We start from the raw sequence: 16,939 nt of genomic DNA on the forward strand, positions 1-16,939 counted from the left end.
AATATCAATACAATATTAGAGGATTGAGAAGGAGATTACAGAGTTTAAATCACATCAGATATCAGACAAGAATTTTAATCACTACTCTAAATATATCCAACTCTACCAAAAATAAGTTAAAAAACAATAAAATATTCCAGAATATAAATATACTATTAACAAAAACAATATAGAACATCCTTTTTATATTTTTAGTGGGATGAGATAAAGTAACTTAGATTCCTTAACAGTGTTAACCAAATTTGCCCATCAACTCACCACTGGAGAAGGAAGCTAGAGACAGGTTGGTTTTGACATATGCAACAATGAGTTCACCTGTTAAACAACTGTTTCAAATCCAAACTTGTCTTTTAAATTTTGGGCCAAGGAGAAGGAAAGGTTTGGGGTTGCAAGGTTTGTACCGTTCATCTATGTCCTCAAGTTAGAATGGATATGCGTAACATGACTTAATCAATCAAACTATGTAATGCACAAAGCACAATCTTTCTGTACTTCTGTCCCCACCAAGCAACCCTTATATGGTATACCAATTGTACCTGAACAACCTTCTGACAACGTTTATAAAGACAATTGTATTACAAATTATATCCTATATCAATTTAGACTAATAACACATTATATGAACATTATCACCAATATTTAACAATCAATATGAACCAAAACACACAAGCAAGCAATTCAGCAAACATTATAGGATATTTTAGAATTTAGAGAACACAGATTGATAATCCGTATCAGACCCGTTCTTGACATTTTTAGGCCTAAGCAAAATAATAAATTGAGCCTTTTAAAAAAATTATAAAATATAATACAATAAAAGTTGAATTTTTTTTTTTGGATCTTAGGAGAAAATTTAAAACCTTAGACATTTAATTAATTTATTTTAATCTGAAAATTTTTTCACTACATTAAAAACTGAAAAAATATTTTTTTTGAGCTCCTTTCAATTTTAGTCCCTGAGCGACAGCACTCTCAAATAATCTCAGAGTTAGGCCTGACCGGAACTATAATGACTTCAACTCTGATGAATCCTCAACCACCTTCAATTTTTCTTTAGCTTTGGAACTTTTTGGCAACTTATTTCCTCTCTAAGACACATTCAAAATAATGAAACTAATAAGATTAATGTCAACTAAACGTCTTAAAACCTTAAAACAAACGCTACCTAAAAGGATTCCCATTTGAGTATAGAAATAATATTAAATCACTACATTTATTTTTAAAAGGTTCTAATAATTTGTCATAATATAATTTTATTGTCTTGCTGGAGAAAGGGAAAATAATACGATTCCATTATGTTTGAATAATTGTAGTTTAACCAAATTTATTTAACTAATACCCGAACCAAATTCAATAAAAATTGGACCAAAAAAGAATTTAACACTATAATTCAAATTGATTTTCGATTAATTTTTCCTCAACCTTACTACTCTCAGTACTCATCCTTACACTATTACATAGAATTTATTCATCTTACCCTCATTTTGTTAGTGTTTCAACATGTTGTCCAATTCATTGGCAAACCTTTCATTGGCTGGAGCTGGTAAACAAATTGGTACAAAGTTCCTGTTAGAATGTGGCCCTCCATGCAGCTCAAGCACCAGTCATCCGATCATGCAGAGCAGGCCAAGACCAGAAGCTGTCGAACCAAGTGCTGCAATCTGTTTTTGTTCATTTTGTTGTTTTAGTCAATGTAACTTTTTTGGTTCATATTGAACTACATTAGGTAGAAGATTGATGTATGAATGAGCTGTTAATCAGCTTTTCTTTCATGTACAAGTTTAGTCTTGTAAGTTCCAATGTCTTAGTGGTAGTTGGTGTAGATTAGTTGACCACATGTTGATTTTGACAAGCAAAAAGCTTGATTTATGTATTGGCAATATGCCGTTGTTTATGTTAATGAAAATTATCAGATTTCATTCAATCTTATGCTCCATTCTTCTTTTGCCTTCTAAAAATTTTAAGTTCTGTTCTCCATTCTTGACAGTAGCTAAAAGCTTAAACTTCAAGTATTTTTCTTTCATATTCTACCCGGGTATAATACGTTGCTGCTGATGCTCTGTTTGAAATTCTTACTTTACCCGGTTATAGTGTGTTGAAAATCCAACAATTCCAACTTCTCCTTTCTCCTTTCTTAGTCTTAGTTGGTATGAAAAAAATTGATCATTCCAATGGCTTTTGTTAGCCCTCCAAAAATTGCCTTACCCCATCCGAAATCGACATCTTCGAATCTGATGTTTGTTTCGGATATCACATACGACTCGACATCATCCGAAAAATGGAGTCGTTTACCTCTAATCACAATTAAAGCTACCAATGATTTCACATATTCCAGTGTCACACTTGCTTTTGCTTGCTTTATTTATTCTACTATATACCCTAATGGATTGTGGCAGAGGTTTTTACTGCTGTTGGGGAGACAACCATTCCATAACATCACGATGACAATGAAGGATAAAATTTAGAACATACCTCTTTGTTAGGGTCAAGATTTAAAGCAATGGTTCGACAGCGCCAAAAGCAAGCTGTTAAGAGTTCGAACTTGGTGCAATTCGAAGGTGGAGAGGGAGGGGCCTACGAAGAAGTGAAACTTCAACAGGGCCAAAGAAAAAGGAATGTTCAACCATGTTGTTCGATGGCGAGGCGCTGGTGGTGGCAACTTCCACTTCGTCATATTCGGGGTGGGTGAATGTGACTCGTGGTGTGTCTCGAGCATTTAAAAGATGTCTTTCCTATACAAGAGGGATAGAGGGGATGTCTGCACCACGTGCCATTTCGCCAACAGCGGACATGAATTGCTTTAGGCCGGTGGCGTCGCTCATGACATGGTTGAGGGGACAGCGAATATGAAACCATCACATTTCAGTTGTGTTACCTATTAACACATAAACTAATACCAATTAATAAAAAAACACAAAAGAAAACAAAATTACAAAAAAAGACTGAATTATTAAATGTTAAGGGTTAAATTTTTAGAATCAAGACTAAATTAATAAAAAGTATAAATATTTATTAAATTATTATTATATTAATTTTAAAAGTTGCTAGTTATTCAACTGAAGACCAAAAAAAGACAAAATCGAATGATTAGGTCACTATATCTACATGTTTCCCTGTTAGACAATTGATGATTGGTATCATCCATGAGCCAGGGGTTTTGATGTAATTTATGTCTCATGATAGCTCCTAATCAATTTCCCCCATTGTCCAACCTCCAAGGTGTAAGCCATTTTGGAAAGCGTGTCTACCTGCTATTTCTTAGCATGTGGTATTTGTTTGATGGTGATTTACTGTATATCTTGCATTCGTTTTTGCAGGGCCTTGTGATAAGCCATCAATGTGTTGCCTTTCACCTCGTATTCTCTTTTTGAGTTGTTTAAATACCAGTTGGGAATCGACAAAAACTTGCAAATACAGTACATCGAGGGAATGAGCCAAGACAAGTCCGGCCAGCGAAGCTCCATAATCCACTGCGTCATTGGTTACAGAAAGGCTAATGAGAGGCAGTAGTGATATCCATGCCCTATGGGATCAGTCAGGATTATTTATGCTCTTGATCCTTTTTTCACAGATGATCCGGTCTGTGCATAAAGTTAACAATTGTTCAGTGTTTGCAAATTCAGCTATAGCATTAGTTTCTTGATCCGTAGTGGTCCGTGAATCCTTGCGAAGTTTCACTCTGCTACAAAATCCGTAGTGATCTTGGATCAATACTGGGCATGCACTCGGTTGTCCATACGAACACATTGGTGTTATTACAGAAAAGGCTACCAGCTGATTCCTTCCTTTGGCAGTGAGGTGAGCAATAATGTTCATGGCCGAATCTACTCGAGTGGGGTCTAAATAGATGAGTTTTATTTTCTGCTCTGCTTGTTTGTCCTCTTTGTAATTTAAGACGTCTAGAGTAAGTTGATCTGTGTCCATATAATATTTAGAATCAATTGTTCAATCTGTCATAGTGTTTTATCCAGTGCTTGTTGATGGGCTCGGAATGTATTCATGAGGTACTGGAATTGGATCGAACATTAAGCATGAGGTTCAAGCCGATGAGAAGCTGAAGGTATGATATTAACCGTAGACGATTGAGGAAAGGGAGGTGGTAAACTATTCATGTTTGGTATAGTGGTCACAGGAGGAATCGTGCTTCGTACGGGGGTTGTTGACATCTGTGTAGTAGGGGTAATTGGATTGGTGTTGAGTTGCCGCTCGACGGTGGTGAGAGGGTGGAGTGAATGCTCAACAGTGAGAGAATTGTATCCTTGACTTGTAAAGGTGGAGGAGCTAAATTTGTAATTATATCTATTCTTTAAACAAAGTTAATGGAGCAAGATAACCAAAGGACTGAAAATACCAACTAGAAAAGTTGAAAGATAAATTTTGAGCAAATAAAAGTAGATAAATTAAATTCACACAAACTGATAAAACAGGGATTATCTTCTAATTTAACCTTTCATATATTGATAAGTTTAAGTTTTAATTATATCTATTCTTTTTAAACATGTTAATAGGATTTGAGACATGTTAATAAGATTTTAGACATATTAAATATTAATGTTAAGTAAGTTCTTTATGTTAAGATTGTTGGATTTGAGTTTTTACTATTTATTTGTAATTAATAAAGTTTATGAAGAATTGACTTTTGTAAACAAATAAGAAAATTATAATCTCTATTTAGCTTCTTACCTCTCTATTGAATTGTGTAGTAACTTGAAACTACAAGTAGAATATGAGTTTCCCTACATTACCCACACCATAATTCAAGACATAATGCTATGTATAAGTGTATATGTTTCCTTCTGATATGTAACCTATTTTATTGCATAGTTTTGAAGCCAAGCACTTAATTCTATGTTAGCTATTAGTACCTCAGACAAGAGATCAAGAAAATCAAAACGAAAAAAAAAATAAAAATAAAAGAATATTTTTAACTACGTTATGGTTGAGCTGTACTACCTCCTTCTGTTAAACTGCGGAAAAACATTTCTAGTTCTTGAAACAATCTTTTGTTCCCAGAATTTGTGTCTGAAGAAGATACCATCAAGTGAATGAGATACTCACAAATTTCTCCCACCTCATCTGACCACGTCACACTCTTCTGATCATTCTTATCTGTCGTATGTTCTTTACTGTTGTTGTACATGCGTTTTCTGCATGCCTACAATACGAAAAATAACATAGATATAGGGACCGGTTACGGTCATATATTCGACATTCACCCTTGAGTCTGGATAAAATATCAATCAACATATTTTGTATCTTCGTGATAGGCAAAAGAAACAATTAATGTTACCTGGAATACATGATTAAGACTGGCTATATGCTCTGCCTTCAAGAATCCAGAGTTTAGTAGAGCTCGAAATAAAAGCACCATCTCAGGGGTAACATCCATGACTTTAAGGTTTTCGATTATACAAGATATGGAAACGTCATCGAACACGGTTCGGATCCACTCGGGAATCTTCTCGAGTTTTAGCAATGCGACAGTAAGATGAACAGCAGGTTTGTGGTAATTGATGAATGATTTTGATGCTAAGCATGGAACTGCGAAAGACATAGCCATTTCCTCCACAATTAGTCTATACCAGCTACTTCTCACAACTCTTGATTCCTGCATTTCTAGTTCTTTTTCCCACCCTAAAATTATTGATAAGCAAAGGCAACAGTTCATTGCTACCCGAATGTCATCGTTAAATACCTGACCTTCTAATACAGTCATTATGGACATTATGTAACCCGTGAAGCACTGTGACTCCACATGTTTCCCTTTTTTCTGATATGATATTCCTGAAAGAAACTCCAACAGGCAAGATGAAGCAACAAGCTTGACCATTGGAGACCCAAAATGTATCATCCTGCACAAATCATGGAAGTGAATATTGATTATGGAAACTGGTTGTGCCATATCGGGCGACTTGAGGAAAGTTTCCCAGTCTGGAACCTCTGGTAAAACGGCATGGAAGCTGAAAATAAAGAAGTTAGTTTACACAGCATGGATTTATAGAAGAGTGTTATAAGAAGGTGCTTACCATCTTAAGGTGAAGTAGTATAACAAAAGTAAAAATATTAGGTTTTCGCCAGAGCTTGTTCCCTCATCATGCTCTATTAGAGCAGGTCCCTTTGAAGAGACTACCTGGACTGTGCTGTTGATGGTAGAGATCAAGGAAGCATTGAAAATTATACTTTTCGAAGCCTCAATGAGTGCATGGCTAGAAGAATTATGCAAAATCAAGGAGAGAATTCCCACTAAAAGTAGACCTTCATGATTCCAGCCATACTTTCTAACTGCAGGAATTAAGCAGTCTATCAACTACAAAGGAAGTAAAAGACTCATTAATTTGCTGAAACCGTGAGTACACATTAAAATGAAAACTGACACGGTACCTTTGTAGACAATGCAAGCCAAGATTCGCCATCAGAAAGTGTTTCATGGTGCACTGTACTTAGAATGTTAAATAGCAGAAGTAAGGTGGCCAGAAGTAACTCTGAGGAAGAAGAATGACTTGAATTGTAATAAACTACCATTAATATTGCATTGCCTATTCCATGCAAGCATAGTTGGTCCGAGGCAGTTGGAAAGATGTTAATGACTGTTAATATAAGATTTACTACTGCTATAATGTCTTGATTTTGGGCTCCTTCCTCAGCAAGCTCTACCAATAAACACATCAAAAGCTTTGCAGCATGGTTATCTCTCCTAGCTACCAAGTCTGCAATTACTCTTACATCTATAGTGTGATTATTGTCCCTATGGATGAGGATTCTGTTTCCATCTGAGCAATCTCTTCTGCAGAATTTTAGAAGTTGGCATGATAATGGTTTGCTGATTTTCTCCTGTTGGAACAACCATGTCACTGCAACTGGATGAATCACTGCAGAAGGCAAATCCCATTCACTTCGACACAGCATATGGAACAAGATCCTCTCAGCTTCCAGGCTGTGAGAAACTTGATTGCTTGCCTTAGCAAGACCTCTACATAGGCCGTAAAGATTCAACACTTGCATCATTGTCAAGGAATCAATGCTCCCGGAGAGGAAATCTCCACTGTTAACAAGAATATATTGCTCCAGAGAAGCTAAAACCGATCTCTCATCTGCAAGCCTGCGGAAGGTATCAATAACAGTAAGAAATAAAGGTGAAGAGCAAATGTTAAAAATGCAACATGAATAAGATGAAAGAACCTGGCAGCTCATTTACCAGTCATCATGCAGGCAACTGAAATGCAAAAGCAACAAAACTGCAGCTTGGCAAGAAGACAAATCTAAATCATGGGAGTTCTTCTGCCCAAGCAGAAACAGCAAATCAATAGGATCAGATGGAAGAGAAAAAACAGCATCTCTAATTGGTTGTCCAGCTTGATTTCCCAAAAGAACTTCCACAAGTGAACTGAGCATTAGATATACTCTCCATTTCATCTTTTCAGCAGGAAATAGTCCGAGACATCCAAATGAAAAACAGAACCAAGAGGATGAAAGTAGGACTTTTGCTAGTTCTGTTGCTTGGACATCAGGATTCTGAATCAGTATAAAATGGAATGTTTCGAATACCCCCATGACAGTTTCCTCATCAAGTTCGTTAACAGCCATGGAAAACCAAGGTAATATATGTGAGGTACATATGTCCACAATACAAGTTCGCAGTTCCAAGTTGCTAGATGTGTTTGCAGAGCACGCTTCGTGACTGTATGAATATGCTTCTTTAAGAAGGTATAAACAATGTAAGAGTTGACCTGGATCTTTCTCAGAGATAGTCAGACAAGCTAAAACAGCATGTTTCAATGATTCTTGAAGTAATGCTGCAAGATTTGAAGCCCCTTGAGAAGAAGGGAATTTTAAAAGAGCTACAAAGATTGAACAAACCAATAGGAAAGTCTCTGGAATCATGCCAATTTCCCCATCTCTATGCCTTTCAAGCATCCTTGACAAAATAAGAGCTAATTCTTCAATATTAGAGGTTGATGCTATTCCAGGGCAATCAGAAACACAGTTTTGTATAAGCATAAGTGTGAATGTTTGAGCAGGATGGAAAGGAACTTCAGCCACATAACGAAGCACCGGAATCAGAGTTTGGAAACCAATAATAAGCCTTTGTCTGAAAGACTGCTCAGTACAGGGAAAGAGATTAAGAACCCTAACACAAGAGTAGACAAGGGGATCCTTGCATTCTGTTTAACAAGAGTAGAATTTCATTAATGCAAAAGCCTCGTGGCATTATATAATTATCACAAATGGACATACATATGCACGCATACATGTAATGTCCGTGTACAAACATAAGCACCATGCTCGCATAATATACACCTGTATAATTCTATGTCGAGCACACATGAATGGGGTCAACAAATAATGATAGAACTCGAAAATGATACACTGCTTTCGTGACTAATTTGCCTGAATAGAACTAGTTAAGTAGAATATTGAGTTTGATTAAAACAGAATGCTACAAAACTTCAAAAACTAAACTACAATCTTATTTTCTTTGGTGCGCTATTGAAAACAGTATTTTGGGTTATTTGACTCACTGAGGAAACTTGCATGCCATTTAACTGTCGAGATTTAGCTTCACTTACCTGACAATCTTAATATCTCAAACACATAATCCACAATATTTTCTTCTATCAAAATCTGAATCTGTTTGGAGAAAGCATCTCCACACGTCAAGTAGTGAAAAATCAGATCCAATGTGCTGATTTGCACTTGGCTGTCAGATGAAAGAAGTGGGCCTTTGATGGCCTCAGCAAACAATACGCTTAATGGGGATTCATCTAGTCCATCTTCTATCGTTTGCATTAAGTGGTCTGCTTCATCAGAACTCAAGCTGTTTATATCATTTCCATGTCCATATCCAAACAATCCAATTTGTGCCAAGAGCATTAGAAAAGCTACAAATGCAAGATTAGAATTTATTAGTTTGAGAGGATATATTATGATGATCATGATGAAACACAGCTGCACATGTGAAGGTGGCCTTGATGTGCGAGGTGAGTACATTCCTAATAAAGACCCTAATAAACATTATGTTATGCAGAGCAGTGAGTTAAAGCAAACTGGAGGCATTCACTTTTAAATGATGTCAACTAGTTGCAAAGACTTTCCCAACATGGAATGTAACAGAACTTAGTAGTTCCCGTGGGCTATGCTTCAAGAAAAATGCTTCAATTTATCTTGACACAAAATTTTAAAGAAATCAATGTAGAAAGCAATTTGACAAACCTACTCCATTCAATCGTACATCATCTCTTTGGGTTTTCAGAAGTGCCTCCATTGACAAACGCAACAGACTAGGACAAAAGGCCTGAAGAACATTTGCTCCTAAACCATCTCTAGATGCATATCCTTGAATAGATAGTTTATACAGAACAAAAAGAATCTCTCCTCGGATTTCATCGCTGCAGTAGGAAACAACTAATTAACAGCCACAATTAATACAAACGATCTGTATCCAGTAACTTTTATTTGTTACCTTGGCAATTGAAGACCAGCTACCAAATTGGATACTAGAGCTTCTTTCTCTCTGATGTGCATACAAGGATCATTTATTCGGCAGTTCAAAAGAATTCCTAAGCAATGCAGCTGGCATTTAAGATAGCCAAACATAGCAATAGATCAGTTGTCTAAATTTTTCTCAGAATAATAAATAACGGAAAAGTTCACACTTCAACTCAAATATGTTGGACTGACTCCTTTTATTAGAGTACCAATGTCCGGTGCATATTCGGACATGCGTACTCCAAGTATCTCCAAATGCATGGAAAACTTAGAAAAAGAAAAAGTAAACTTACCCGGCTTGAACACTCACACAGTGGCACTTTAATCCAAATAAAATAGCATGCTTCATGATCTTTCATTTTCTCAAATTATGCATAAGATTAGGCACGAATACTACCCAAATTCATCCTAAAAGAACCTAATACATTTTCGCACCTAGTTCACTTTTTATTTCCCTTATTTATTCAACATTATCAAAATCTAAGGCTCCATTTGGTTGTTATATCTGTACTAGCATTTAAAAGGGAAATGTGTTATGTTGTTTTATGTAACTTTGTTTTTTTAATTTTCAGGTAGCTGTGAGAATTAAACAGAAAATAATACTGAAAGAGAATGAGTAACAAAAACAAGGATCACATCAAATGTTGGAAAAGCAGCACATAAAATTTATAAACTCTCCTCTTCTTTTTCCTTCAATTTTCTCAGCAACCAAACACAAACTACCACAAATAACAAGTTCAAACTCACTAGTCACTAGCATGCAACAAAATAATAATATCACTGTATTAAACCACAGAAAATAATAAGAACAAACTCCAGCTACTCTTTTCTTATGATTCATGTTTCTCAGAATCCAAACAGATCCGCAATAGAAACAACAATCAAAAGATTCAAAACACACATACTTACCATATAAAGCTGCCTTCGACTCCACGCTAACGCGCCAGAAGAGAGTTTTTCGGCAACTTGCGCAATGAAATCTGCGGTGACAGAATCACTAGCAGAAGCGCAAAAAGCGGAGATTATATCAATGAGTTGTTGAGCGATGGGATCATCGTCGAAGGAAGAGAGCGCGTGGAGGAGAGGGGAGATGAGGAAGTGAGGGTGGAAGGAAAGGAGGGAGGTGAGGAAAAGGGGTTGAGAAAGGGCGTCGGAGAGTTGGGAGAGAACGTAGGAGACATGGAGAGTGGGAGCGCGTGGGTTGGAGATGAGGTTAGAGAGGCAGAGGAGGCAGATGGAGCCGCCTTGTTGGGTGCGAATGGATAAGGTGGTGCGGTGGCCTTGAGAGCATTGGATATTCTCCTGTTCTTGATCGGGATAATGATCGGCGGCGAAGGAGATATCCGGTTCTTGCGGATCATCAAACATCATTTTTCCGGGAAAGACAGAGGCAGTTGGTGATTTTTGAATTTTAGCGGGAGTCGGGCTTTTCTAATATTTTTATTTTTCTAATTTTTTTCTCCTATTTTTATTAGAAATAGAATTAGTTATACCACTGACACTGTGCGTGAAACTGAATCCTTTTTTTTATTCTAGTTAATTAGACCAAACATTCCCAAACTATAACTATGATCCTCATTTTAAATTAATCCCTAAACTTCAAATTATTTTAATTACACTCCAAAACTATTAAAATTATATCAATTAAGTCCTTCCAATAGCACTCTAATGAGGCATTATACAATAGCTTTTGCTTGAGGAATTTTGAGTAAGAAATGCAAAATTATAGAAGGAAATCAAAAGAAAGCAGAGGAAAAAAAAACCAACCATAAAATTCATATTTAACTTTTGGATGCTTTAAAGTTTTGAACTGTGAACTCAAGACATAAAAACAAAACAAAAATAACCCCATCTTCATTTAACTTCCCCATCTATACAAGTCTCTCAACCCCTAGCTTTGAGGTATGTATTCATGACCTGAAAATTCCATATATACAACACATAGGCTGCCACCTCACTTGATCTGATTGTATACAAAACCAATAACAAAATCGAAATTCTGTCGAGTATGTTCCTTATCGGTCCCCGATGACGAAACCGGGTTCCTTCAACTAATATTCTCAAACTCTCTATGACCTCATTGTTGCCTTAACCGCACCTGTCCGATGAACTACTGTGAATGTACCGGACCTCTCATTTGTAAAATTGAGGAGAACCCACACTGATAGAATTTCACGTACAAAAATTTACGTCGTTCAACTGTTTTATACAATCAAGATTGCACGGCCAACTTCTGGAGATGCTCGAAGAAGATTTGTAGGCTTACATCGTCTGTAAAGATTACATCTGATCCGGCAGTCATGTCAATGGAATTATTGTATGTTGCTGATGGGTTCAATTTTGCTAACAAAAATCTTGCCTGTAAAAGGAAAACCAAAATAAGCTCTTGGCATGGAAGAATATAGGGAGAGGTCAATGTAACTAGAGATTGAAGATAAACACGAAGATGGTTCAACGAACCAGAAATGGGGAATAATCAAAGACAAATGGATATAACAATGAAAATACTGACCTGGGATCCATGTTGATCACATACAACCAATCTAGGGACAGGGAAGCGCTCCTGAATAATCATTTGGGCATCAACATGAGGTGCTTGCAAAAGCTGTGAAAATGCCTGTTGAAAGAAATAAGCTTTTAGACATCAAAATCATGCCATCAGATATCGCATTTGCACATGATGATAGTAATGTTTTGAAAATTAAGCTCTACATTTATGTGGTATGAACACAAAATGAGCATACCTGATGTTCAGGCTGACTCTGGTAACCCATGTTGCGCCACTGTGCTATTGTCATACCATGGAATATAACAATACTGAAATATGCATCTAGCAAGAGAATACGATCAGCTGAAATGGAAGCCACATCCAATAATGCTGGTTGAGGCAGCGAGTTGAATGAATACGAAATTAATGATGGCTGAATCATAACAGCTGCATTTGTAATGTTTTCTCTGTTTAGTAACATTCGAAAGTAGGCAGTTTCATCAGGACTGTTGTTAAAAACCTGTCACAGAAAGGAAAAGAGAGGAGCCATATATGAGTGTAGGTCAATTACATATTACAAAAATAGGCAAGAAAAAGGCCTTTTATTTATTTTTATTTTTTAAACCAGGTACCTGAACAAATTGTGACCGTCGTAGATTAAACATAAATTGAGGGAACAAAGAAAAGCAAGGGTTTAATGTAAAAGATGATGCATCATCCTTCCGATACTCTCCAAATTTGGAACAAACTCGAATGAGATTCCGATCCAACCACCGTGTAGCATCAAACCCATCCTAAATGAAACAAAAGGCAATAATTAAGCAAGGGTGGCAATCAATAAACAATTAATTAGAAGCAACAATTGATAGAAAATATCGCAAGCCAGGAAGCCTTGGCTAGGAGGAAAGCGAGTACAGAGAAAAAGTGTTGTTAACGCTTTGCACCTTCGCCCTTGACCATGAAAAATCCTCAAATGGACAGACACCTGCTGCGCCTAGTAACGCTTTTTTGTTAGGCCAAAGGTACAAAAAAAGAACGATTGCCTAATTAAAGTTCTCCTCGATTTCTTTGATTTTAATTTTTTTCATTATTTGTACATTTTCTAGTAAGAACGGTGATAATACCAAACTATCTATTTCTTAATATTTGAGTATTCAACAATAGACAGGAGACTAGGAAATCATGCAGATTAGCCAACAAGTGAAGAAGAAAATTTGGCATATTTCGTAGGATAAATTGGACCACTCTTTAGAATTTATTACCATAATTATGTCTTAAATTTATTATACAGATAAATGCACACACAGAGAAAACAAAGGCACACATACAAAAACATGCATTTAAACATATTGTGCCTTACTTCACTCAAGCAAGCACTTTTTTTGCACCTGGTACCTCAGGCAACATAGAGCAAATAAATTATATGTTGAAAGTGGATTCTAATAAGAAAATAGAGCAAACCGTAAATTATTGAATAGAAGGCGTTTCAAATTACCTCCATCTCCATTTTCAGGGAAGTTACTCTTGCCATTACAACAGCAGCAGCCTCTTGATCAAAACCATGTACTAATTCCTAGAAAGGAGATATTATTACTGTTAGAACAAATCAACCAAGAAACAAATGGAATTGACAATTATACACGTTAGCTGACCTACCAACATTCAAATTCAAGACTCCCTACCACCCCCAAACACAAAAAGATAGTCCTCTTAATTGTGACCAAGCATGACCTTATTTAAAAAACACAATATGGGATGAAGTGGCAGAAATGAAATAACACCCTTGCCTCTCATTTATTTTAAGACAATTTAAACAACAAAAACTACAAAATTGAGATAATCCAAACTAACCTCTGTACTAACGGCACTGTCTACCCATTGTCTTGTCAAAGTAGTAACTCGAAGCATTCTTTTACCTTCAGGGTCTTGATAACTGTAATTAAGATAAACAAGATCACAATCATATTACTAAACAAACAAATAAAACCCAAATCAAACATATTTAATTTTAAAGAAAATAAACTCGACACTGCTGAGTAGTCCATGCAGCAAACCTTGTAAGAAACTGCAAATAAAGCTGTGAATTTGCCGTTCCTGGGGCATTTGATCGCTCAGTTGATGAAATATCAAATAAAACCGTCAAGCATGTACTCTTGTCAAGGCCACACATTTTCCATGCTGAAGTGCTCCCCTCACCAATGACTGTGTCAGAGACGTTAGGTCCTTTCTGCAACACTCGTAGTAATCAGCTTAAATACAAGTAAATTCAGTGTGTTGTTTAGAGAGAGTGAGATACATTATTAAATTATTAAGTAGGTCCAACCTTCTCCAAAGAAGTGCAAGGTCCAATGACCCCTTGAATTTTGATGTCTTTTGAACAGTTGATCTCAAGCAGCCCACTAGAAATGGGTAAAAGGAGAATATAAGGAAAATCAGGTGGTTGGAAAGTCTAGAACTCAAATAAATAAGACAAGGTCAACAAGAACTGGAATATAAACGGAAGTTGACTAATTAATAAGGCATCCACATAGTTGTTTATAAATAATCATTTTTAAGAGAAATGAAGTTAAAATGTTGAACAAGAACTAACTTAAAACATAGGCCAAGAGATTGTTCTCCGTCCTTGAACATACGCCTGAAAGAACCTTTAAATACAGAATGACCAAAACTTTCAGCTAGAACAACAAGGCCACCAGTTCTTTCAACTGCAACTTTCATTTCAGCAACCCCAACCTGAGAACACATCAGACCCATTCATCATGAAGATTACCACTGGCTGAAGTTATTAGACTTCATTTAGACTAAATGGTTTGCACTTTGCACCTTTTAGGAACATAAAAATGATTAAAAAACCTAAAAGGTGGCCAAAACAGACCTGATCAAGTGCAGATGCAAAAAGGTCTAGTACATGACCCTGGCTGACTAACTGTTTTGCAAGGCTATCATAAAATCTGACTGCTTTCTTAAAATATGGTGCAGCATCCTTATCAAGATCTTTATGTGAACGTACAGGTTCTGACAAGTCCTTCGAAACAATCTGCAAAATCATACAATCAGTATTATCTTGATGACAACCAAGTACGTTAACACAAATAAAAAAAGGCCATATTAATTACACAAACTATGTTCATATTAACAATGACGTATTATTGATGCCGTGTACATCCATAATATCAAACAATTCATTAGAAATAAACGATAAATGCATTATATCAGCTATATAAATTCGGTACATAATTTAATGGTATTACCGTCCCCGGCCCTTCAGTACATGGACCACCAACCAAAGCAATAATCCTTACACCAGTTCCAGGCATGCAGGCTCCAAGCAATCCTGTTGCAACACTTAAGGCCACTCCGGTGCACCTCGACGCCCTATTTCCCGGTTGTACAGGCCACTGATCCGTTTGCAACTCATCCAACAACTACATTAAAATCAACCAAGCACTTCGATAAACAAAAACAAAAAATCAAATATTTCAAAAATCAATGAATTTCCCACCACATATAAATAATAACGCACCGAATTGAGGGTGTACTCGCAATCGGAAGCAGGCAAAAGAAACCGGTTAACGCCGGTATTGGAGTGCCCATTTTGCAGGCCTTTCGGATATCCAGCGGTCGGCCGCCGCCCAGCAGAACCAAGGCCCAACTGCTCCAACACTTGTTCCTTTGAAATCTCCTTATTACCCCTGAAAACATAGACCTTTGATATATCCGAGAACCCCAATTCATGAACATGCGCTTGAGTCCCAAACGAAACGAACCCAACAAGCGCGTGTTCCGGCAACAACCCAAGAGCCTGTTTCATCGCCGATTTAACGAAACCAAGCTCTTCCTCGATCATACACGTGTCCAACACGAACACAAACACCGGAGGCAATTGAGGTACATTGGAAGGGTTGTTTGGATCGGGATTCGCTTGAAGCGAGTATTGCACCGTGGTATATTGCGGGTAGAGTTCACAAGGCAGGTTCGTCTCGGAGATCATCGCATAATGCGGCGGGAAATGATTGCGCTGGTAACAGAACGGACAGATCCAAATCTTGGCGGTGAAATCAACGCGCGCGAAAGCATTGAGCGCGGAAGAACAGGACTTGCAGCGTAAAGGCGCGTAAGGGAGCGTCGGGATGTCCGGGTGTGACCGGATCGGAGCAATGGAAACGGCTAACGGAATAACACAGGCGCTCGCTTCCACTTTAGTACGTGGCCAAACATTCCACGTCATCCGTACGGCGTCAATCCCTTCGGGATCAGTGTTCGCCATCTCCGACATGGTTGAAAAAGTTATTTGAACAAAAAAAACAAAAAGAAACTTAAATTTTTTTTTGGTTTTTTCGGATTAAATTTGATTAGTAATTTAGAAATTGAATGAAAAAGTTGAAATTTTTAAGAAATTTTTTACTTTTTTTTATGATTTTGGGCGACCCCAAGAGAAATTTGAGAGAAAGGGGTCACCAAGAGAACCAAAGCGAAAAGAAAATTGGGTTTTATTGAAAGAGAAATGATAAGTGGAATTGAGCTTTAAATTTGAGTATTTAAAGGGAAGGTTTGTAATAACGGAAGGTTATGCGCTTTCCATTCTTCTAACGACACATCAGCATTTTTCTTTTGGATTATATTTTTCTACCAAAATAAATATCTAATCTCTCTCTACATGGAAGGGTAGATTTTGAACAAACTAACCTAATTTTATATTTTTATTTAAATATTTATATCTAATTTACTTTTAAAAAATATTATTTTTTAATTTTCCAACTCAATTAGAGACTTTATAAATAGTGTACATTAATGGTAGACGTCGAATGTCGATTCACCCTCAAAGACAGAGAGTCGCACAATAAAAGTGGTAAAGTGGTAGTTTGTTGAGAGAATATGAAAAAAGAGATCGGAAGAGAGAGAGATGAGGAAATTGAAATGTATGGATTGTCTCCTTCTCTTGGATGACGATGAGGAGGGTTCTAT

General features: G+C 36.7%; 2 protein-coding genes and 1 pseudogene across 2 annotated transcripts; all 3 read right to left on the bottom strand.

Moving 5' to 3' along the window:
* Window positions 1-2,140: 2,140 nt before the first annotated feature.
* LOC128290623 (benzyl alcohol O-benzoyltransferase-like) lies at window positions 2,141-3,816 on the bottom strand (annotated as a pseudogene).
* Window positions 3,817-4,789: 973 nt separating this feature from the next.
* LOC108462564 (protein PUTATIVE RECOMBINATION INITIATION DEFECT 1) lies at window positions 4,790-10,899 on the bottom strand. Its single transcript, XM_017762494.2, has 9 exons — window positions 10,396-10,899; window positions 9,461-9,570; window positions 9,211-9,386; window positions 8,568-8,879; window positions 7,196-8,162; window positions 6,382-7,099; window positions 6,027-6,307; window positions 5,291-5,960; window positions 4,790-5,155 (listed from the first exon to the last, which is right to left on the bottom strand). The coding sequence occupies exons 1-9, from the start codon at window positions 10,855-10,857 to the stop codon at window positions 4,934-4,936; spliced, it is 3,918 nt and encodes a 1,305-aa protein (XP_017617983.1). The 5' UTR covers window positions 10,858-10,899; the 3' UTR covers window positions 4,790-4,933.
* Window positions 10,900-11,260: 361 nt separating this feature from the next.
* On the bottom strand, window positions 11,261-16,508 carry LOC108464522 (protein transport protein SEC23-like). The gene is made up of 12 exons (XM_017764866.2): window positions 15,498-16,508; window positions 15,226-15,399; window positions 14,850-15,011; window positions 14,565-14,707; window positions 14,298-14,373; window positions 14,029-14,201; window positions 13,826-13,907; window positions 13,470-13,547; window positions 12,607-12,768; window positions 12,231-12,494; window positions 11,999-12,103; window positions 11,261-11,845 (listed from the first exon to the last, which is right to left on the bottom strand). The coding sequence occupies exons 1-12, from the start codon at window positions 16,248-16,250 to the stop codon at window positions 11,699-11,701; spliced, it is 2,319 nt and encodes a 772-aa protein (XP_017620355.1). The 5' UTR covers window positions 16,251-16,508; the 3' UTR covers window positions 11,261-11,698.
* Window positions 16,509-16,939: the final 431 nt, after the last annotated feature.

This window comes from Gossypium arboreum, chromosome 3 (genome assembly GCF_025698485.1).
Source record: "Gossypium arboreum isolate Shixiya-1 chromosome 3, ASM2569848v2, whole genome shotgun sequence".
Lineage (NCBI taxonomy): Eukaryota > Viridiplantae > Streptophyta > Magnoliopsida > Malvales > Malvaceae > Gossypium > Gossypium arboreum.

Bases quoted from the DNA above. Each gene is read 5' to 3' on its own strand.
- LOC108462564 (XM_017762494.2), bottom strand. From the start codon at position 10,857: ATGATGTTTGATGATCCGCAAGAACCGGATATCTCCTTCGCCGCCGAT. The intron at 9,387-9,460 runs GTAACAAATAAA...TTCCTACTGCAG, and splicing joins GCTGGTCTTCAATTGCCAAG to CGATGAAATCCGAGGAGAGA. The intron at 5,961-6,026 runs GTAAGCACCTTC...CTTTATTTTCAG, and splicing joins TACTACTTCACCTTAAGATG to CTTCCATGCCGTTTTACCAG.
- LOC108464522 (XM_017764866.2), bottom strand. From the start codon at position 16,250: ATGTCGGAGATGGCGAACACTGATCCCGAAGGGATTGACGCCGTACGG. The intron at 12,104-12,230 runs GTATGCTCATTT...TTCTTTCAACAG, and splicing joins AGAGTCAGCCTGAACATCAG to GCATTTTCACAGCTTTTGCA. The intron at 11,846-11,998 runs GTCAGTATTTTC...TTCCTTTTACAG, and splicing joins GTGATCAACATGGATCCCAG to GCAAGATTTTTGTTAGCAAA.